Source organism: Cnephaeus nilssonii, assembly GCF_951640355.1.
Source record: "Cnephaeus nilssonii genome assembly, chromosome: 7".
In the NCBI taxonomy this organism is placed as follows: Eukaryota; Metazoa; Chordata; class Mammalia; order Chiroptera; family Vespertilionidae; genus Cnephaeus; species Cnephaeus nilssonii.
In genome coordinates, this window is record NC_137078.1 from 74,929,730 (window position 1) to 74,951,875 (window position 22,146).

At 53.0% G+C, this 22,146-nt stretch overlaps 1 protein-coding gene across 2 annotated transcripts in view; it reads left to right on the forward strand.

The window, feature by feature from the left end:
* SZT2 (SZT2 subunit of KICSTOR complex) overlaps positions 1-22,146 on the forward strand; it is a 66,761-nt gene that overhangs the window by 33,145 nt on the left and 11,470 nt on the right. For both annotated transcript variants that reach the window (XM_079778321.1, XM_079778322.1), the window contains 47 exons: positions 2,200-2,410; positions 2,628-2,798; positions 3,245-3,479; positions 3,666-3,795; positions 4,483-4,625; positions 4,861-5,013; positions 5,155-5,269; positions 5,450-5,667; positions 5,768-5,983; positions 6,371-6,449; positions 6,665-6,759; positions 7,033-7,201; positions 7,390-7,504; positions 7,609-7,722; positions 7,935-8,105; positions 8,270-8,364; positions 8,593-8,716; positions 8,821-8,985; positions 9,076-9,280; positions 9,549-9,664; positions 9,779-10,025; positions 10,517-10,658; positions 10,799-10,891; positions 11,367-11,445; positions 11,549-11,842; positions 12,000-12,141; positions 12,297-12,404; positions 12,491-12,554; positions 12,780-12,965; positions 13,302-13,469; positions 13,557-13,641; positions 13,781-13,852; positions 14,032-14,233; positions 15,134-15,233; positions 15,953-16,082; positions 18,110-18,262; positions 18,346-18,448; positions 18,538-18,643; positions 18,730-18,841; positions 19,479-19,597; positions 19,705-19,869; positions 20,130-20,214; positions 20,367-20,531; positions 20,619-20,786; positions 21,148-21,281; positions 21,699-21,865; positions 21,981-22,078. In XM_079778321.1, coding sequence (XP_079634447.1) covers positions 2,200-2,410; positions 2,628-2,798; positions 3,245-3,479; positions 3,666-3,795; positions 4,483-4,625; positions 4,861-5,013; positions 5,155-5,269; positions 5,450-5,667; positions 5,768-5,983; positions 6,371-6,449; positions 6,665-6,759; positions 7,033-7,201; positions 7,390-7,504; positions 7,609-7,722; positions 7,935-8,105; positions 8,270-8,364; positions 8,593-8,716; positions 8,821-8,985; positions 9,076-9,280; positions 9,549-9,664; positions 9,779-10,025; positions 10,517-10,658; positions 10,799-10,891; positions 11,367-11,445; positions 11,549-11,842; positions 12,000-12,141; positions 12,297-12,404; positions 12,491-12,554; positions 12,780-12,965; positions 13,302-13,469; positions 13,557-13,641; positions 13,781-13,852; positions 14,032-14,233; positions 15,134-15,233; positions 15,953-16,082; positions 18,110-18,262; positions 18,346-18,448; positions 18,538-18,643; positions 18,730-18,841; positions 19,479-19,597; positions 19,705-19,869; positions 20,130-20,214; positions 20,367-20,531; positions 20,619-20,786; positions 21,148-21,281; positions 21,699-21,865; positions 21,981-22,078 — 6,727 coding nt within the window. The remainder of the gene's footprint in view (positions 1-2,199; positions 2,411-2,627; positions 2,799-3,244; positions 3,480-3,665; positions 3,796-4,482; positions 4,626-4,860; positions 5,014-5,154; positions 5,270-5,449; positions 5,668-5,767; positions 5,984-6,370; positions 6,450-6,664; positions 6,760-7,032; positions 7,202-7,389; positions 7,505-7,608; positions 7,723-7,934; positions 8,106-8,269; positions 8,365-8,592; positions 8,717-8,820; positions 8,986-9,075; positions 9,281-9,548; positions 9,665-9,778; positions 10,026-10,516; positions 10,659-10,798; positions 10,892-11,366; positions 11,446-11,548; positions 11,843-11,999; positions 12,142-12,296; positions 12,405-12,490; positions 12,555-12,779; positions 12,966-13,301; positions 13,470-13,556; positions 13,642-13,780; positions 13,853-14,031; positions 14,234-15,133; positions 15,234-15,952; positions 16,083-18,109; positions 18,263-18,345; positions 18,449-18,537; positions 18,644-18,729; positions 18,842-19,478; positions 19,598-19,704; positions 19,870-20,129; positions 20,215-20,366; positions 20,532-20,618; positions 20,787-21,147; positions 21,282-21,698; positions 21,866-21,980; positions 22,079-22,146) is intronic.

Sequence of the window (22,146 nt, forward strand, 5' to 3'; positions counted from 1 at the left end):
GTCGGAGAGCCAGTTTCACCCGATCCCCACAGGCCAGGCCAAGGGACCCCACTGGTCATGCACTGGGCCTCTAGTTACTTAATAATGGCTGCTACTCATAGCAGTTAGCAGTTGGATATGCATATCTGATACTCAGGAGACTGCACTAGTTGAGAGAGAGTGAAGAACCTGAGGAAACACTAATGTTTAAAGGTCTCTCATAGGTAGAGGGCTGAGCATACAATGAAGGGGAAAAAATCAGGTGAGAACCAGGAGATTCTAGTGTAAGAGAATTTAGAGTTTTGGGAAGAAGGGAGTAGTTAACAGTGTGAGATGCAGCAGAAAGATTATGTAAAATGAGGAATGAAAAGTGCCTTTTGGACTTGGTGATTAGGAGGTCACGGGGATCTTTTTCAGGCCATTTCAGTGAAGAGATATTGAGGGAAATGATTGCAGTGGGTTGAAGAGTGGATAGACTAGAAGGAAGTAGAGACAAGTATTGACACAGAGAATTTGGCTATTCGGATCAAGTGGGGAGTGAGAATAATAGCCAGAGGGAAGTACAGGGTGAAAGGAGAGGGGTGTTTAACTATTTTGTTTTGTTTGCTTTTTAAGCTAGAGGCTTAAGCATGTTTCTAAGGATCCATGGTGAAACAGAGCTTGAAACTAAAGGAAAGAAAAGGAAGCCTGATAGAGTAAGATCCTAAATTGCCAGGAGGACAGTTGACTTAAGAAACATTTGAGGAGCAGGAGAAGGTCAAGTCTTTCTTTGAAAGCAGAAGGATAGAAGTGAAGACGTAGATAAATTCTACCAAGGGCCTGTGATTTCTCTCTGAAGTAGAAGGTGAAGATGAACACTGTAAGGGAAAGGAGGCCAGAGTTGGGAGGAAGGAACGATACTGAGGACAGCATTGAAGGACTAGTTGGGTTGGGTGTCATATGTTTTGAGGTGGTATCAGCCGACCCAAATATGTGTTTTTCTCCCTTTGGGATCCATTGGCATCCAATTTAGGGCTATACACTGAGTGGCCAGATTATTATGACCTCTGAACGCATAATAATCTGGCCACTCAGTGTGTGTGTGTCTGTGTGTATGTGTGTATATATATATATTAGAGGCCCAGTGCATGAATTCGTGCATGGGTGGGGTCTGGCCAGCCTGGCCAGGGGGAGGGGACATGGGCGGTTGGCTGGCCTGCCTGTTGGTCGAACTCTTGGTCGAGGGGACAATTTGCATATTAGCCTTTTATTATATAGGATAGACACTGAGTGGCCAGATTATTATGCATTCAGAGATCATAATAATCTGGCCACTCAGTGTAGATCCTGCGTGGGTTTTTGAGGTAGAAGCATAAAAAAAGTGAAGAGGGCCAGGGAATTGAAAATGATGCTAAAGTTGCTTGAACATAGGGACCTGACTGGGTTGAGAAAGGAGGATGAGGAGCCTGGTGATATACCTGGAGAGAGCAGAGGTTCAAGGCCTGGCAGTCTGAATAAGGTCAAAGAGCAGCAGGAGAAGGAGGATGGAAGATAAAGGGATAAGGTTATGCCCTGCCGGCATTGTTCAGTGGATAAGTGTCGACCTACGAACTAGGAGGTCATGATTCGATTCTCAGTTAGGTCACATGCCAGGGTTGCAGGTTCGATCCCCAGCGTGGAGCGTGCAGGAGGCAGCCAGTCAATGATTTTCTTTCATCATTGATGTTTCTATCTCCCTCTCCCTTCCTCTCTGAAATCAATAAAAATATTTTTTAAAACAAAGTGTGGTCGAGCGGCATTGGTAGCTAGCAGCATTGGCATCACCAGGGAGCTTGTTAGAAATGCAGAATCTCAGGCCCCACCCCAGACCTACTGCATTTTAATAAAATCATCAGGTATTTTATATGCACCCTAAAGTTTGAGGAGCACTTTGTTAGAGAGATATTAAAGTCTCTCAAGATGGTGACAGAAAGCCAGTGAGTCAGTAGTCAAAATCTTTAATGAATGGGGGCAAGCTGGTATTTGATTGAGGAAGAAGGGTGTGACCAGATGGCACAGGCTTCAGGCAGAAGGGCTCAGGGAAGGAAAGTAACAGTGGTCTGTCCTAGGAGAACACTGGCCCACTTTCCACACTGTGGTCCAGGGGATGGGAGCAGCCACCAACCCATTCTCTTCCGCTCTTACACTTCATTCCCTGGTGCCTCTTTTTGAGCGAGATCTCCAATTACTTACTTTCTCCAGGTGGGAGGAGTTTACTCTTATGACTGCAGTTTTGGCCACGTGCCCAATGTGGAATTGATGAAGTTCATTGCAATGGCAACATTTGGCTCTTACCTATCCACTTGTCCGGAGCCTGAGCCAGGCAACCTGGGTCTGACTGTCTACCACCGGGCATTTCTCCTCTACTCCTTCCTGCGCAGTGGGGAAGCCCTGAACCCTGAATATTATTGCGGTGAGCGGCTGACTGGGGCAGGTGCGGGAATGGGGAAGTGTAAGATGGGCTGAGATGATACGGGAATCTATCTAGGGTTTGGGTTTTGCGGGGACTGAAAATATAACTGGGGCTAACTACTCTCGTACTGTTCTCTCCCCATTATTTCAGCATAGCCCCTCTCCCATATCTCTCTCCACTAACAGGTAACCACTGTACCCTTCTCCATCCTCACTAGGCTCTCAGCACCGACTATTTAATGAGCACCTGGTCTCTGCCAGCAGCAACCCTGCCTTGGCCCTTCGACGGAAGAAGCACACTGAGAAGGAGGTGCCAGCCGACTTGGTCAGCACCGTGTCTGTACGGCTTCGAGAGGGCTACAGTGTCCGAGAGGTCACACTAGCCAAAGGTAGGTGTTACTGGGCCCTGCTGTATCCCACAGGTTTCTCAGACGTTGAGTATGAGAAGACCTGCCAAACAAAACAGAGGACACACATATCACACACGGAAGTGTCACATGAAAGATTCTGCTGGTCATTTGAGACAAGTGGGTTTGGAACTGCCTTCAGGGCTTGGTTCTCTTAACATTTATCTGCCCAGCTCCATCTCCTTTTGCCTCAGGCAAGTCACCTGAGAGTGGTGTGATATCCTGAATTTGGCTTTGTTTCAGATTACTGCAGAATTTTGTTTGTGTCAGTTGGCAGGCTGTGGGGCCTGAAATTGTGGAACCATGCTTGGAACCTTTGGCCAGGCTAGAGTTCCATGAGGTAGGTGGGAGTATCAGATAGGAATCAGTCCCAGGCCCGGCCTCCTATGCTTGCTTCTCCTAACTAAGCCCTCTTGCTTCCCCTGCAGGAGGGTCCCAGCTGGAGGTGAAGCTGGTGCTCCTGTGGAAACACAACATGCGCATTGAGTATGTGGCTGTGGCACCCTGGCCCCTGGAGCCTGAGGGCCCTCGAGGAACACGGGTGGAAGTCACAATGGAAGGTGGCTATGACATTTTACATGATGTGTCCTGTGCGCTGAGGCAACCCATTCGCTCACTGTATCGCACCCACGTTATTCGGCGGTTCTGGAACACGCTGCAGAGGTGAGTGAGGTCATTGCACCGTGAGTGATGCCCTATTCGTTGTGTGGAGGGGAAGGTGTGTGAACTTGAGGGGTGAAGAGAGACACCCTGAGCACCAGGCTTGTGTCCAGGGTCCCCTGTCCCTAGGGGCTCCCCTCTGTACCCACCAGAGTCAGTTGTGGCTCAGGATTGGCCTTTGTCCTGCAGCATTAACCAGACGGACCAGATGCTGGCCCACCTCCAGTCCTTCTCTTCAGTCCCAGAACACTTCACACTTCCGGACAGCACCAAGAGTGGAGTGCCACTCTTCTACATCCCTCCTGGCTCCACCACCCCGGTGAGTGCCTCTGATCTCATTACCCCCATTTTGTGCCCACCCTCTCAAGTCCGAGGCACCCAAACCAGAACCTGTTAACCTTGAGAGCAATTCTCCTTCCTCCTTCCAAGCCCCTGGGGAAGGAGGAGGATCTGTAGAGAGAGGCTGGCTGCCCAGGTGGTAGTATCCCAGCGACTGCAAGCCCTCTTGCCCCACTTCCATCTGGCATACTCTGGCCTCCCCCTGCCACCTTCACCCATTTTCCACCATTAACAACTACCGTGAACTGTGCACTTCCTGAAGACCATAGCTTCTTTGTCCTGTGCTTTCCTCACACTCAGCCCCCGGGTGTCAGCCTGACATGGCTAGGCCTGGGGACTTATGCTAGTGAGCAATTGCTTCATCTCAAGTCCTGCCAACACTCAGTAGCTTTGCTCCAGAGTCAGTGAGAGAAGCGTGGCAGGACTCATCCTTTGCCTGAAATTAGCTTTAAAAGGCTACATAGTCTGAACCTGGGCTCATTCATCCTAATCTAGCTTTCACATTGGAGGCAGTTTTTACATCCAGCCCAGGCTGGGTTCTGATTCCCCCTAGCCTTAAACCACTGCTATCTCTGACCCTCTGAACTCCATGGTTCTGTGCACTGTCTGGAGGCTGTACCCTGGTTTTCTATGAATACTCATGTAGGGCTGTCCTTCCCACCCCCAGGTGCTTTCCCTTCAACACAGTGGAACCGACTCATCCCATGCCCAGTTTGCTGCCTACTGGAAGCCAGTGCTGTCCATGGATGCAAATTCATGGCAGCGTTGGCTGCATATGCATCGCCTAGTGCTAATCCTGGAGCATGACACGTAAGTATACTCTTAGGACCATAGTTGGGATGGAGGAGCAGGGGTGATGAAATAGGGAAGATGGGGAAGGGGAGCAGCAGATGAGCCCTTACCAACCAAGGCCAAGAAAAACTATGGCCTTTTCTTCCTGCTCATTAGCCCCCATATACTCAAATAGGTCCTAGAAGACAGAGGTAGTAATCTGTTCAGATTGGAGCTGGGAGGGTCTGACCTCAATGCTAACCTCTCTTCCCAGACCAATCCCCAAGCATTTGCACACCCCGGGCAGCAACGGGCGCTACAGCACTGTCCAGTGCAGGATCTCACACTCCTCGCTGACCTCTCTGCTTCGGGACTGGAGCAGCTTCGTGCTAGTTGAGGGCTATTCCTATGTGAAGCTGCTCTCCAGGTGGGCAAAGTGATGTCCCTTCACTCCTCCCCCACCATCTCAACTCATGTCTTTCCTCTAACCCCAGACTGCATCCCTACTTCCTCTTAAACTCATTTACAGCCAACCTACGGCTGCTCACTGACTCCCATTTCTCCCCAGTGCCCCAGACCAGCCCCCCTCCTCCTTCTACATGGTCCGCATCATTTCCAAGGCCCCATGCATGGTTCTTCGCCTGGGTTTTCCCATCGGCACACCAGCACAGGCCAGGCACAAGGTGAGCTGGGCCCAAGGAGCCTGGAGTGTAGACTGGCTCCTTCTCCCCAAACCCACAGGGCCAGGGTGTAGAGAGAGGAACCCCCAGATTAAGTAAGGTTCTCTCACCTTGTCTGTGGGCCCCTTCTACCAGATTTGTAGGATTTGGGAGTAGGAGAATTTAATTGCATTTTTTCCTCAGATTGTGTCAGGCTTGCGGGAAGAGATCCTGCGGCTGCGTTTCCCCCACCGAGTGCAAAGTAAGGAACCAACACCCAAGGTGAAACGAAAAGGGCTGGGGGGCATAGGTGGGGGCAACTCTCCCTCCAAGTCCCCCCCCTTGTTGGGGCCACAGCAGGCCCTCTCTGACCGGCCCTGCCTTGTGGTCCTGCATAAGCCACTGGACAAACTACTTATCAGGTTGGTACCGAGGGTGGGGTTGGGGCCTGGAGTACATGGGAAGGCTGTGGCTCAGCTGGGTATATGCAGCAATCGACTGAGAGTTGCCCCTTCTTCCCAGGTATGAGAAGCTGCCCCTGGACTACCGAGCACCCTTCTTGCTGACACTGGAGCCACCAGGCCCACTGCCCTTGGTGTCAGGCCGCTCAGCCTCTTCTAGCCTAGCATCGCTGTCCCGCTACCTCTACCATCAGCGCTGGCTCTGGAGCGTCCCGTCAGGACTGGCCCCCGCACTGCCGCTCAGTGCCATTGCCCAGCTCCTCTCCATCCTCACTGAGTATGTCACCTGAGCCTGCCAGACAACTGGGGCAAGGGAGAGAGCCAGTGTAGACTCTGGGTTAGGACACTGGCAGAAAGTCTATGCCAGACACTGCCCATCTCTAAGCCTCATAATAGCTGCTGCTGCTGTTACGCAAAGTATCCAGCACAGAGCAGGGCTTGCTACTGCCCTCCATCCTCCTCCCTCCACTCTTAGTTAGGCCTCTGGTCCTAATTGGACTTGTTACATTAGAAGGACCACTAGTGTTAGCAGGGCCACCAGCACTGACGTCTACCTACTTGGCTGCTGGAAAGTGGGTGCATAAGTGGCATGGGGTCGGGATGTATACTCTGACTGTGTCTCCCCATCTCATCCTGTCCTGCCCCCATCTTTATGGGGCTTCAGAGTCCGACTCTCTGAAGGGTTCCACTTCGCCTGCAGCGGGGAAGGAATCATCAACATGGTGCTGGAGCTTCCCATTCAGGTAGGTGCTATCCCTCATCATACCTCCCACCAAGGCTTGTCACCATCCCAGGGGCCCTGACCTCTGAGCTGAGTTGGGACTGCTGAACCGGACCTGAGGCCAGTCTGGGACAGTGTGGCAAGGGGACTAAAATTCTGAGGGCCAGAGCTGGGTGGGGCCAGATCTCTGTCTTGGCTGGGGTTTGCCCCAGGATTTCCCATCCTATCTACCCTCAGAACGAGCCTCCGGGGCAGGCTGCAGTGGAAGAGAGGCACACATGTGTTGTCCAGTACATCCTCTTCCCCCCACACTCCACCTCCACCAAGGACAGGTGAGACCTGGCCCCTCAGAGGGTTGCCTCTCTCCACATTCCTCCTCCTCCCCACTGTCCCCTGAAGTTCTGCCTCCCGTACCTGAGGGAGTTGGGGCAGAGGGTGCTGTTTTTAGATGCTTCATCAGGCAGGCGCAGGTCTGGTAAGGCCACATGTGACTTGTGGCTGCCCTGCGTTTCCACTATCTTCCTGCCCTCCGTGGACTGACTCCAGCCATGGGGTTGTGGATTGGACTCTCCTCAATCACAGGCTCAGGCCCCTTCCTCCTTTAGTTTCTCAACAGATGATGACAACGATGTGGAGGTGGAGGCCCTGGAGGGAGACTCGGAGCTCAATCTGGTCACTGAGGTGTGGGTGGAGCCTCAGTGTGGGCGAGTGGGACCTGGCCCTGATTGCTGGAAGCATCTCCAGGACTTGACATACTCTGAGATCCCGAGAGCTGTGAGTGACCTCAGCAATACCCCCACCCCTTATAGGTGGGGTGTCCTCCCTTTGGGAGGACCACAGCCATTGGGCTTTCTGAATCTGTGTGTTCTGAGTGGCTGACTGTGTGGGCTTCCTTGGGAGCTGGAGGCCCAGGTCTCTGGGACTACAGGGGCTTACCCTGACCTCTGCTATTCCTCCCCTAGCTCCACCCTCGGGATGCCGCCTGCATAGGCTCAATGCTGAGCTTTGAATACCTGATACAGCTGTGCCAGAGCAAGGAATGGAGTCCCCTGCCCCCAGAGCCGAGAGTCTCTGATGGTCAGTAGGGAAGGGGCCCCTGAGGGGAGTGGGTAGGGTGAAGGCAGCAACAGACAGAAAATCTGGTCTCAATGTGGGTCTTGTCTTCCTTCCCTCCCTCTTAGGATTGGACCAGCGAGGAGATGCCTGTATCCATGAAATACCTTTCCATTTTGACCTAATGGGACTGTTGCCTCAGTGTCAACAGCTCCAGATGTTCTTCCTTTTGCTTTCTAGAGGTTGGTGAACTTTGTACCACTCACCCACACCTAGAGGCCTAGCAAGCGTGGGTGAATTAGAGCATAGAGAGCAGATGAGTCTGCAAACCAGCAGATAAGTAATGGGGCCAGAGGAGTCTTGGGAACTGCAGGAGGGGTGTGCTGGTCGGGGCTGAGCCAGGGTACTGGGCAGCAGGAGGCTCTTGGTGCTGAGTGGAGTGTGTGTCGGGCAGAGCCAGAGGGCATTCCTCTCACCGAGGGGCCTTGTCCCGCCAACGACATGGTGCTGTGCCTGCTGCACAGCTGCCTGGGGCAGGAGCTGAGTGACCGGGAGATTCCGCTGAGCGCTGCTGACCAGGCTACCTTCTTGAGTGAGGTGCTGCAGCGGACCCGCTACAGTCCAGGCAAGCTCCTCACCTCTTCCCAACTATAACTGTGGCCCTGCCCCTTTCCCCCCCATCCCACAAGGTGGTTCCTATCTTTGGGTTTTAGCCTCCCTCTCTTCACCTCAGAGCCTTGCCTCTCTGCTGGCACTGCCTTCTTCCACTCATCTCTATCCTCATTGTAGGTCCAGAGGGGCCACCAGTGGGGGGCCATGGGATCCTGAAGGATCAGCCAGTCAGCAGCACTCAGACAACTGGAGACTTGGTGCTTCCTGCCATGGTCAGCACTGGTTCACGTCCTTGAGCCCTTTTCATACTGACCTCCTTCCATCACCACATATTCATCCCCCACTTTCCATCACTGGGGACACTAGACGCCTCCTGCCGATGACAGGATGCTGTCATTCAACTTTGTTCTGGATCTTGCAAGCTATACCCTCCAGGGTGGAGGAAAGAAGAGGGGTTGTTTGCTCCCTTACAGATTGCTCTAATTCTGTTTCTCTCATAGAATGTAGGCCCTCCTGAAACTCCCAAGCCTCTCATCTCGGCCCAGGCCCCTCAGTGGCGCTGCTATGCAAGGCTTGTGACCCCCCAACATGTATTTCTGACGTTCCTCCCAGCTACCTTCTCAGGTACCAACCACTGAGCTTCCTCACTAGCCCCTCAGATACAAACCCTGAGCTCCCTCACTGGGCCACCAGGTGGCTCTGATTGATGCCTCTCTTTTACTTCTCAGATGTCCAGCATCTGGCCACCTATGGCCTAGAGGGACCCTCTCAAGAAGAGACAAAGCCCAAGTTCGGGGATTGGGGTGGGGCCTCCAGCCTGAAAGTTCTGGGAGGGCCTGGGGCCAGGGCTCCAAAGGCCCAGGTCCCTGTCCTCAGTGTCACCCCAGCCTATGGTAAGGCTGCTGCATCTTAAGTCAGTTAAGCAGGAGCAGAAATGGGAACAAATAGAGAGCTTGAAGATCATGTGACACCTCTTCCCACAGACAGTGCCCCGAATCCAGGAGAGCTGAGCCCACCCTTCCATCGGGACTTTCAGGCTTACACTGGGCGTCAGGCTGCACAGACAGAGGGTGCAGATGGGCCCCGGGCCCGATGTCCTGTCTTCATCTATAGCTGTGCCCTGGAAGCGCTGAGGGAGCAAATGGTTGGCATGCAGCCCCCTCAGGCGCCCCGAGACCTCATCTTTCAGTGAGTGTCCTCAACGTTGACCTAGGTTCTCCCCCAGCTAGGGCTCAGGTACACACTCAGGTCTGGACAGACAGGTTGATGGTCAGTGGCAGGAGCTCAGCTGCTTAGCCATGTCCTGCCAGCTCCTTGCTGGGCTTCCTTGAACTTGCGGGGCCATGAATACATTTGGTGGGGACCTGTGGATAATCCACTGAAATGTGGGTGGACGGTGAGTCTGAAGTGTCTCTTAGAGAAGTTGGCCAAGCTCCCACTTCCCTCTCATTCTTAGGACTCAGTTTCTCGACCAGACCTCCCCCTCCTCAGCCTGGATGGAGCCCAGATACAAGGAGGCAGCCAACCATTGTGCATTATTGCAGGAGCATGCTCAGCGATGCTACGTCCGTGGTGAGCAGGAGGCCACCGGAGGGAGCATCAGGGAGGAGACATGAGGATTACAGGGACTGGGACTGGGGAGGCGGTTCCAGAGCTTGACCCTCCAGGGCCCTTCCCCTCTGTCAGGGCTGTTCCGGAGCTTGCAGCAAGCACAGAGTGTGACCTCCCAGGACCTGCTGATGGCAGTGGATGCCTGTGAGGAGCTACTACAGGAAGTAGACATCACCCCTTTTCTGCTCGCTCTCTGTGGACACGCTCGGAGTTTGCCTCACGCACCCCCAAGTCCTGGTCCTCTCAGCCCTGGTCCCTTCAGCAGCAGCATCGAGGAGGGCCCTGAGCCTCGGGAACGAGCTGTCCTGGCTTCTGAGTCCAGGTTAGGATTGTCCTGAAATAACGTAGAAGGGGGGACACAAAGTCCCAATAAACTGGCACCTTTTGATCCTAGGGAATGGCCGAGCAAGGTAGCACCCAAGCACCTGAGTGAGAGGCAGTAGTACTTTGTTGCTGGCTTCCTGCCTCCTGCCCAGACTTCTTTCTCCCATTTGGCTTGGGGAGCATCTCCCTTTTGGCTCTCCTGTCTCCTGCTGGTGTGGAGTACTGAGCTGGATTGGGGTAGGGAGTTGCCAGTTGCTATCAGTGAAAGTAGAAGCTGTTCCGAGAACACGCATATAATAGCTATGATCCCCATGAACTACTTTGAGTTTCATAGGGGCAAAAACTGTATTGTGCCCACTGCTGAGTCCCCAGCTCACCCTTCCTAGAGACAAAGACAGACAGGTGTGTGCTGCTCCCAGTTGGGAGGCAGGCTTCTCCAGGAGATGGTTTTTAAAACTTTAATGCGCCCCCCCCCCCCCAACCACTCAGCATAGAGACCGAGGACCTAAGTGAGCCTGAGTTTCAGAGCACCCGTGTGCCTGGCAATCCAGACCCTGGCCTGGAGATCTCTCTGACAGACGTCTGCCAGCTCAGAGGAGAGGCACATGATGTCCTGCATAGCCTCATCCAGGTGAGGGCAGAGGAGCAGAGTCCTGCCTGTGCAGGGGGTTAATATTCTCTCCTGGGTTGAGGGTGTAGGTGTCTGTTGTAGGGTAGGGGTTGTGTTCTGAGGGATGGCTGACATTCTAGCTTCTTTATAACCCCAAACAGGAGAAGTTCCTGGAGATCAGTGGTCTCCACTTCCGCACAGTGCCCTCCAATCCCCACTACTTCTTCTACTGCCCTCCATCCAGCAGGCGAGAGGTGAGTAGCTTTCTCCTTTACCTTTCTCCTACCCCCGACCTGTAGCCCCAGAGGTTCCTTTGTCCACTCAGATTCTCTCTTTTTAAAAACAAACAAACAAACAAACAAAAAAAAACAGCCTGGGAATACCGGGTGCTGTAGGCTTAAAAATTTAAAAAAATAAACAAACAAAAAAACGCTTTCATTGATTTTCTAGAGAGAGAGGAAGTGAGTAAAGAGGGATAGAAACATCAATGATGAGAGAGAATCGTTGATTGGTTGCCTCCTGCACGCCCCCTACTGGGGATCAAGCCCGCAATCCGGGCATGTGCCCTGACCAGGAATCAAACCAGTGACCTCTTGGTTCTTGGGTCAATGCTCAACACTGAGCCACACAAGCCGGGCCCATTCAGATCCTCTTGACTCTTGGTTCCCTGAGTCCTGGATGTGGCTCCTGCTCTGCCCTGGATCAAGCTGTCTCTTTTTTTTTGCCCAGGATGAGGGCCCCCGGGACACAATAGACAGAAAAGTCAGTGACCTGGAGTTTTCAGAGGCTGAACTCATGGGAGAAGAAGGTGTGTGGGGAAGTGGCTCAAGGTGGGGAAGGCTGCTTCAAGCCAGGATTCAGGGACCTCCGCGGCCAGCCTTTCCTATTGACCATGAGACATGCATCTCTAGGAGACACATCTGCCTGCTGTGTGGTCACCGAGAGCGACCCAGAGCTGGAGGTGGAATACTGCGAGAGCCGGGAGCCGGACCTGGGGCCTGCTGGGCTAGACTCCACCTCGCTGTCAGATGCAGACACCGTGAACCCTGATGAAGACTCCTTCAGTATCCTTGGGGGCGACTCACCCACTGGACCTGAGAGCCTTGTGCATGACCTGCCACCGCTCTTCCTGCACCTCACGTGCTCTGTGCGGCTGCATGGGCAGCACAGCTCAGTACCCGTGTGCAGCCTGCCCACCTGCCTGGGTGAGATGGGGGTGCCCAGGGGAGGGCCACAGGTCCCAGCATAGCCTGCCTGCCTGCTTGGGGAGAGTTTTTGGCTATAACGCTTTAGCACTGAGAATTTGGAATCTATGCTTGTCCTAGGGTTCTCAGCAACCCCTAACTTTCCCCCCTCTCCCAGGCCAGGTGCTTTCCAGTCTGGAGGGCCCCCCAATTGGGGGCCGAGTACCCCTGAGGGACCTCAGTGTCACTTTGGATGTCTTTGTGCTGACCTTGCCGCTGGAAGTAGAGCTCCCCCCGACCTCGGACCCTCAGCACCACCGGTGTGGCAGCATGTTTGGTGGGGGGACCTGGGCCTGGGGGGAGGGGGACCATTAAGGAATCTAGGGACACTTGAAATATTTTAAGAAAGGCATGCTGAGGAGGTCTTGGGAGGATATTAGTTGCTGACCTTTGACCTTTGCTCCTACCTGTTCAGGTCAACATCTGAGAGCAGTGCTTCATTCCCACGGTCCCCAGGGCAACCATCATCTTTAAGATCGGATGATGGCCTGGGGCCTCCACTGCCACCCCCAGAAGAAGATAGGTATTTCTCTTTCTCCTTCAAGAGTTCCTTGCTCCCCTTCAGTTTTATTTTCTGGAAACCAGTGTCTAACCCTTTCTTCCAATTAGGCACCCAGGACTATCCAGTTTGGCCACACCCCACAGATTGGCTATTGAGACCACTATGAGTGAGGTGAGGGCCTTCCCTCCCCCAACCTAAGGAACAGCCCCTCAACACTGTGACTGATACCCTTTCCATCAGTGGGGTAGGCACCCCCTTATCCTGGGATTGAAGTGAGAACTTCCTCAGTCTGTGAGGCAGAGTGTCTTCTAGTATCTTCTAGTCTGGGAATGAGGTGATGCCCAGTCAGCAAGGGAGGTGCCCTTTGCCACTTCCTGGATTGTCTTCTTACTCTAGATCCGCTGGTTGCTGGAGGATGAGATGGTGGGGGCACTCCGAAGAGGGGGTATCCCCCAGAGCCCTGCCCTGCACCGAGCGGCTGCCCACATCCACAGCTCTCCTGGACGCTCCACTTGCCTTCGCCAGACTCTGCCACTGAGTTTTGTGTTTGGACCAGAGCGCTCCCTCACACAGTTCAAGGAGGTACGTTGTCCTTGAATACTCCCTGGATTCCAGATACAGAACTGGAAAGCCCTCTCTTGGTTCGAGTCCATTGAATTACCCTTCTGCCCACCTCCTCACCACATTGTCTGTCCTTTACCCCATGCCTGGCAGCCCAAGTGGGAAGAGACCTAGCTCCCAACCTTGCCACTGGCCCACTGGACTTTAAACGAGTCATTGAACCTTTCATACCACAGCAGTGGGGATGCTAGTGCCTGCTCCATGAGGTAGTTGTGAGGGTCTGGTAAGGAAGTGTGGGGTGCCATGAATAAGCAGGGCACTCCTGCCTGAATTGTAACTGTGGCTCCTATTCCTCAGGAGTTCCGCCGCCTCCACCTTCCTGGTCATGTTCTTCTTGAGGACCCTGGCAGTGGCTTCTTCTTTGTGGCAGCTGGCCAACAGCCAGGTGGATCCCATGGGGTGCCCCCTCCTGTGGCCTGGGCTTGGCACAGCCATGAGGATAAGGCTGACGACAACGAAGGGGAGGTGAGTGTTTCCTGGGCTGACGTGGGAATGGCAGGGGTGGTGGTGGCTATGTGGGGCCTGGACTCAGTCCTGACTTCCTCCCCTCAGGCCCTGACAGCCAACCAAGCCCCTGGCTCCCCAGAGGATTCTGAGGTACCCTCCCTCATCAGTCTGCCCAGCCTGCCACAGGGAGGTAAGAAAAGACTTGGGCAGCTCAGTCTGAGGCCAGGACGCAGGAGGTGTACATCCCTGGACCTGTTTCCATTTTTGGAAGGTGGTCCTAGGAGGGATTGAGAAGGGGCTCCAGGCCTTTCTTTTTCTTCTCTTCCCAGGGAGCCAGCCTGGGCCTAGCCAGGGACTAAGCCTCATGTCCAGTCAGGGCAGTGTGGACTCAGACCACCTAGGTAAGCGGGGGCTGGGGGAAGGACTCTAGGCTAATGGGAAGTGGACTTAGGGCTGCACAGCAGAAGGTTGGGAATGGGGCGTCAGAGGGAACTAACCTAGAGGAGCCATTGAGCCCGATGTACTTTGGAAGCTCAGATGAGCCTAAGGATGGGGTTGAACTTGAGCACATTTGACACAGGTTATGATGGTGGCAGCAGTGGCTCTGACAGTGAGGGTCCCAATGAGACCCTGGGTGAGAAGGCCCCCTTCACATTGCGGACCGCACCTGGGCCAACACCTCCACAGCCTTCGCTCTCAAGCCTCCCTGGGCCCTGCCTGCCTGACTTCTGGCTCATCGTCCGGATACTGCAGGACCGTGTGGAAGTGTATGCACATGCACGGTAAGGAGGAGCCAGGGCCGCACCCTGACTCTGATGGTAGCCTCTTCTGCCTGGTCCCACGTCACCCTTCTTGAATGTTATTAAAGGGTAAGACATGGGACTGAGAGTTTGGGTAGGGATCTGAGTTTTATTCTAAGTTGGGGGCTCCTGACCACTTCCCACAGCCAATAGCAAAGCATGTCACTCTGCTTTCCTAAAGGAGTTGAAAAGCTGATGGAGATTTTGGCTCCTCGCTGAGCATTAAGAGCATCTACAGTTCAGAGCAGCTTCAGAAGTTGATCTATAAAAATAAGAAATAATAGACAATATTTAACAAGTGTTTACTAAGTGACAGACACTGTTTAAGCTTATTTAATCTATATAACATCCCCACAAAGTATTATTATCCTTATATTATTACTATAAATGAAGAAACTCAAGCACAGATAGGTTAAGTACTTCCCTAAGGTCACAGTTAGTAAGTGGCAGAGCCAGGATTCATACCTAGGCCTCTGGTTAAATCCTGCTCTAATCACAGAGGTGGGGTTGAGAGAAGGGAAGGCCATCATTCAGATTAAGTGTTCCTAACTTCCCAAGGGACAAGTATTCCTAACTGGGGTCCATGTTCAGAACCCTGAGCCCAGTGACTTAGTTACCATCTCTGACCTGCCAGTGATGAAAGGAGAGCCTCATGGTAGAAGCCTCAGTATGGTACCCATATGGAGCCTGGTGAGGCAGGCATGGAGCCTAGGCTTCCAGAATTGCTACTGAGATTTCCATCTTTCCCATTTCCCATCATGTTTACTTTCCTTTGTTCAACCTACTTCCTTTTCATGGTTCCTCTTGGCCCAGCTCCCATGACCCTTCCCCACAATTTTCTCCCCACTGCAATTCTGTGTCTGATCCACCCCCCCTTCCTAGGAGCCTGATTCGGGAAGATGGGGGGCCAGGCACTGAGTGCCGCCACCTGCAGCAGCTCTTGGTGAGGCGAGTTGGGGAGATCTGCAGGGAGGTCAACCAGGTAAGGGCAGCCAGGGACAGGGCTCTCCAGGCATGGTCACAGCCCCGAAGAGAAAGGAATTTCCAGGACCCTGACTTTCAGAGGCTGCTGATCCATCTTGGATGTTTCCTTTGATACCTCCTCATTTATTGGGATGCCCACCTCCCCAAACTCCCCACAAACTAGGGAACCCTCCCTAACCCATCCCCGGTACTGTGGGTTCCTCTCATCCCCTCCAGGGACTATGAGATGTTCCTACTCATTGCACTGTGCTAGCATTAGGGATATAACGGTGAACCAGAGGGAACGCCTGACTCTCTGGGGCTTGTGTTGAGTGGGGGAGATAGACATTGAACAACTAAAACACACAAATTATTTTCATTACAATTGTGAAGACTTCTACAGAGGAAAAGTAGAGACCGTTATGAGAGCATATAACTGGATCTGACCCTCTAAAATGTCAAGGAAAGCTTTTTAGAAGAACTGATTTTTAAGCTGAGACCTAAGTTAAATTAAGTAGGGACAAGTATTCCTAACTGGGGACCAATGCTCAGAGCCGTGAGCCCAGTGACTTAGATACCATCTCTGACCTGCCAGTGATCACTGATGCTCTTTTTGACCTCTGACCCCCTACCCCCTGAGATAATGGGCATTCTCTCTGGCCTTTGATCACCTCTCAGTCCCACCACCAGCTTATGAGGGAATATTTCAGTTCCTTGATACCTTGCTCCTTCTCCTAGCGGCTGCTTCTTCAGGACCTTCATGACAGTCACGTGTGTAACTCTCTCCTGGTGGCTGAGAGTGAAGAAGATCTGTGGCGCAGCGAGACCCCCTTCCACTCCCGTCAGCGGGCACCCCTGCCCAGTGATGGTGAGGTTCCACCCGGGAGCCTTCCTTTCCTTTATCAAAGACTGGTGAGAAGCCGAGGGCAGTCACCATTGCTTGCTCATCAGTGGCAAGTAATACAGTGAGAGCGAGGAGGAGAGGACACAAAAGGATCACTAGACTTGGCTATTTCAAGTTCATCAGAGACTTCAGTGGAAGTGCTTTCAGTGGAGAGACAGGAATACAAACTAGGGGAAATTGAGAAGTGAAAGGATGTTAGGTCGAGCAGAGAATAACTAATCTTTCAAGTGGCTTGGTAGTGAAGGGAGAGATGAAATAGATATGGCAGGAACTAACGGAAATGGAGGTCAAGGCAGCAATTTTAAACTAAGGTAGAGACTTGCGCACATTTATGTTCCAAGGCAAAAGAGCCAGGAGAGGGGGAAAGGTTGAAGAATACTGGAGAGAAAGGGGTCATTGAAGGGGCACTGGCTGTGACCTGTCTTCCTAAGGGCCTGGTCCTGTCTTGTTTCCCAAAATGACGGTCTTTCTCCTGCAGGGTAATAGACTGGGCAAGGGGTGGGTGTGGGGGACAAGTAGGCCAGTTGACAGGTGAGAGAAGGCCAGCGGAGTGGAGCCTGAGACCCGGTAGGAGGTCTTTCTGATTGGCTGTCCCTCCAAACAGGCAGGCCCAGGACCCCTTGGGGATTTCTGGTCATGGTTAAGAAACATGGTAATCTACTCGAGATGGTAATTGAGGTCTCCACACTTCTGCTTCCTTCTTTTATTCCTGATAACCTCTCACCCCAACTCAGAGCAGTGATTTTTCAACTGGTGTACCACAAGAATTTTTTAAAAATGCAATACCTAAAAGATATTTATTCAGAGAGGGGCACTAACCTCTTCTCCCTTAAATTGTCAAATTAAAAAATGACAACAGCCAACACAATAGCTGTCCAGTGTGAATGAGTCAAAACTATACCTTTTTTTTTTTTCTTTTTGGTCAGGTCGGCAAAAAATATATTTTTTGGTGTGCTGCAGAATTTTAATAATTAGTTTATGTGTGCCATGAGATGAAATGCCATTCCTTTGTAGTTCTCCCTTCTGGTTTAAAAGTAAAATCAGACCACTCCTTATTTTTAACATTCTCAGCAAGTCTGTAGACGAACCTTCCTGACAGCTCCAGAGAGTGCATCTCTCAGCACATCCTGGGACGCGTTCCACATCAAAGCAGAATTCCTGTAATTAGTGGGCTTCCTGGGGTTTTGGCGGCATCTTCTGCAAATTGAGCATGAGCGAGGACAGCCCAGCACTTTTACTTCACAATGACTTCCAGCAGCCTGAGATGTAAGACCAGGCAGAAGCCAGACAGAGCCCTTCCTCAGCTTAGTCTCTCCATGAGGTTTTGCTGAAACCCTTAGCAACCAGCATTCCATCCCAGACTCTGCAGCCTCCTGGGTTTTCTGTGACTGCTCACATCTGACAGCAGCTTCTCTGGGAAACCAAATTGCCACCTTTGGGCTACTGGAAGGTTCCACGTCAACCTGGAAAGGGTCAGACAAGGCATTGGACTGTGGCTATGGACTCTGGCACACTGTCACACCGCCCTTTGGGTTCTTTGGGATAGCTATCCTCCAAAGCACAGGACACAGCTTTCCCGCAGTGGGTGTGTATCAGTAGTCTATGCTTTTGTTTTAGTGGGATTATTGTCATAACTCCCAGTGAGTACACAGATGGGGTGCATATTGCATGATGAGGTATATTGGGACAGGGTCAGGGTGTTGTGGCATTAACTTCAGGATTTTCTCATGCTTTGCCTCTCCTGACACCTCTTCTTGGCTCCTTTTCCACATCTCCCTAAGATAGTTCTGAAAACCTTTGTGCTATGAGCTGTCTTCCTAAGAGCATGGTCCTGCCTTATGACCCCAAATGACCATCTTTGCCCTGCAGGGTAATAGACAGGGCCGAGGAGCCTGGGAAGTGGGAATGAGTGGGCCAGTTCACAGGTGAGAAGTCTGTGAGGGCAGAGGGCTGTGTGCCATTTCTGATCCACGTCTCCGTTCCCCCATCAGATTATGCTGCTGATGAGAGCTGTGCACCCCGAGGATACCTGGCAGCCACCATGCAGTTTGTCCCTGGCCATTTCTCCTGTGACGTTGTGTGGGGAACCGTGATTCGAGTCCATTCTCGCCTCAAAATGGGGCCCAGCATGGGGGTCTCTCGTGGTACATGATGGCATGAGAGGGCAGGTGGAGTGTGTAGGGGGATCTGGAGAAGGGAGTTCCCTGAGCCCCCATCACTCCTCCAGCCATCCAGGCCCTGCGCTCTGTGCTCAATGCCTTCTCCGTGGTGAACCGGAAGAATATGTTTGTTTATCAGGAGCGAGCAACCAAGGCTGTGTATTATCTTCGGTACGTGAGCCCTGCAGAGATGGGGTAAAGCGTGGTCCCTGCATGGTGCAGGAGGAGGTATGTCCAAAGACCTTGCCGCTCTTTCCCAGGCTCCTGGAGACGTCCTGCAGTGAGCGGCCATCGGAAGGCGATGCTACGCCCCCCTCCCTAGCTCTGTCCCGAAGCCAGGAGCCCATCTACTCTGAGGAAGCCTCGGCATGTATCACCTTCACTCCCCGAGGCCCTGCTCTCCGTCAGACTTTGCTCTCTGAACCCGGGCCCTGACCAGAGTTTTCCTACAGGGTCCTCGTTCTCCCCTCGACTTGGCTTCCAGCCGCAGTGCAGATGCTGCTCGTCCTGTGGGCCAAGTGGACAGACATATCCAGTTGCTGGTGCATGGTGTAGGGCAGGCTGGTAAGGACTGCAGGGAGAGGGTAGGAAGTGGCCAGGTGAGGTTCCAGAATTCTCTGGGACTTCTCTTGGAGCCTTCCTACTCCAGCTCATGCTATGCTCTGGGCTTCCCTCCAGGAGGAGCTGGGTGGGAAAGGACAGACTGCTGTGATATTAGCGGCCAAGACCTAGAGCTGATTGAAATGCAGCTTGGGGAAGAGGGGTCAGTAAAGTTGACATCAGGTATCTGTCCTGGGTAACTATGGGTAGACAGTGGCCTCACTGGCTGGATACCAGGGGCGAGTTGGCGGTGAAGGTGACTGGTTCAATTTGAGATATGTTGAGCCTGAGGTGTCTATTAGGCAAATGGATTTTCCAGCTAATGTTTATGGCCCAGTTAATGTGTGTACTAGGTCTTGGGCTAAGATTGTTACATATGGGTAGATACTGTTATTATTCCCATTTTATGGCTAAGGGCACTGAGGCTTTGAGAGGTAAAACTCACTTGTCCACAGTCACACAATGAGTAGCTTGGCAGAACTAAAACCTAGTGATGGCTGCCTCTGGTGTTTGGGAGAATGTTTGAGTCGGGGTTAAGGGCTGGTTTGGGGTAGCTGAATCCTCCACAGGGTCTCCACCTTCCCACCACGGCTATATCAAGGTCCCGAGATCACAGATGAGCTAGTGCGGGTTCTGCGTCGGCGCCTGGATGAGGCCACTCTGGACGTCATCACAGTCATGCTTGTTCGGAACTGCAAGCTGACACCAGCTGATGTAGAGGTCAGCTCCCCCCAGACTCCAACATCCTCCATGGCAGCCGCAAATGCAGGACAGTCTCGGCCAGGACCTCCTCATCCAGCTCTGACTCCCCTTCCCACTCTCTGCAGTTTATCCAGCCCCCTGGAAGTCTCCCCTCAGAGGTGTTGCATCTGGCCCTGCCCCCCTCCTGCAGGCCCTGGCTTCCGGCCTTGGCCTGGTACCTGCGGCAAAACCTGCTTATCTTCCTGCACTCTCCCAAGTACACAGACAGCAATGGCCGGAACCACTTCCAGGTGAGGTTTCGCCCATCTCATTCAACACCCGCATGCGCCCAAGTACCCCCCATGCACACACACACCCTTACTGTATAACTTTTATACAGATGCCCCATTGTACCTTGGCCCATGGACCTGTGTACACCCCCTCCCCCCACATACACCTTTATTACCTACCTGTGTCTTCCTGTGCTTCCCATTCCCCACTGTGGACACCCATTCCCCGATGGCTTTTGTCCATTTGCCTAGTCTTAGTTCTCTGGCTGTTCTTTCTCCAGCATCCACTCCCACCACAGGGCAGCCTCCCCGACTTGGACATTTACTTGTATAACAAGCCTGGTGGACAGGGCACTGGTGGCAAAGGTACAGGGCATGGCACTACCAGGTGTGGGAAAGCCTTTCCTGTGGTGGCTGAGAGGGCCTTTCCCAGCCTTGCAGCCAAGTGGGGTTTGGGGAGGTGAGGAAAGGGGATCTGGAAGTCCCAGACCTGAGTTTTCCTGTGGATTTCTACCTAGGAGTTGCCTGCATCACTCTATCCTTTGTGGATGAGGGAGGGGCCCCCATCTCACTGGCATCATGGCCCCCCTCTTCTCCGGGGCCCCCAGATCTACTGCAAGAGGAGGAATTTGAGCAGCTGACCATGGTCACTCGCTGCCCAGTACTGCCGGACAGTTCTTCAGGTGGGGCATCTTGGTCAGAGGAGGGGTGTTCAGTTAATGCTGTAGGAATTAGGGGCACCCTTAAGTGACCCTCATTCTTTCCTCCAGCTCACAGTGGAGCCCCACGGCTTCGACTAGATGTGTGGGAAAAAGGGAATATCAGTATCGTGCAACTGGAAGAGAAGCTCCGAGGAGCAGCTCGCCAGGCCTTGGCTGATGCTGTCATGGAGCTGCAGCTGCTGCCCGCCTCCCTGTGCACAGAGGACACGTCCCCAGGTATGTGGGGGCAAGAGCCTTACAGGTCCAGGCAAGATGGTGTTTCAGGTGAGGGTGCAAAGGTGGGATTCTGGAAGACGTCACAGAGGCCCCATCTGAAATACTCATTCTTAATTGTCCCTTACCTTCCCTGTGTCAGCAAGTCCCTGGCAGAAATGTGCCCAGGCTTAGGGTCACCCGCTTAGAGTGGGAAATATCAGCAACTCACTTCACACCAAATCTGCAGCCACGCTCAATTGCATATGCTGTCATTCACTAACCCACAGAGAAGGTGTCAAGTCGCTGTCATACCTTGGGGCTAGGCTGTCTGGAATGGGGATTGATGGTCAGTGACAAAATTTGTATTGTCTGGTGTCCACAGGAAGTCTCAGGAGTGGGTCCTTGGAAACCAAGAGCCCCGCAGGCCGAGCTAGCACCTTTCCCCCTGGGCCTGCCCCTGGGGAGCCTGTGACTCCCCCCAGCAAAGCTGGCCGGCGTAGCTTCTGGGATATGCTGGTAAGGGGGGAATGGGAGGAAGTGATGAAGTTGGCATCTACTTCTCGCCTGTCTCCTAGCTCCACCTGCACTCCCCTGCAGGCCTTGCCTCACGTCTCTGGTTATAGAAAACTACTCTGTCCTTTGGGTAGGAGCTTGCAGAATGTAGCAAGTTCTCACTGACAGAGAGCTTCAGCTTATTAAGGGCCCTCACGTCCACTTTTCTTACCCTATCCTCACCACCTGCAGGGTAAGAGGGCTTTGACCAGTGACAGCTGGGCTGGAAAGTTGAGTAGCTTGCCCAAGGTTGCTTAGTCAGCCTGCAGTGAAACCAGGGCCCGAGCCTGAGCCTCCAAATCCTCCAGGCTCTAGTTACCCTTCCATCCTCTACCCTGTTCCCTTCCCAATAGCCCTCCTCATTCACTGCATTGCCTCCAGAATAAAACAGAATCTGGGGACTTGGGTTCTCCCAAAACAACTGATGACATTGTCCTGGATCGGCCAGAAGACACTCGGGGCCGGAGGCGTCACAAAACTGAAAATGTTCGGACTCCAGGTGGAACTGAGCGGGCATCGGGCCCCGATTCTGGAGCCCAGAGACAAAGGTGTGTATGTGTGACGTGTCAGGGGAGGGTGTGGTGTGAAATCATAGTTGATAATGGATTTATGTAAGCACATACCAGTATCAGTGTGCGGTTCTTACTCCTGCTGTGTCTTCAGACGCCGGACCACGCAGCTGGAGGAGGGCGAGGTGGGGACCCTGCAGCCTGTGTTCGCTCGGGTCACTCAGCGCTGGATGGAGTTCATGGTTCAGACTGGTGAGACCCCAGCCCCCCTCCCCTCCTCAGCCTACCCCGTGCCCCCCTAATCCCCACACACACCCCAA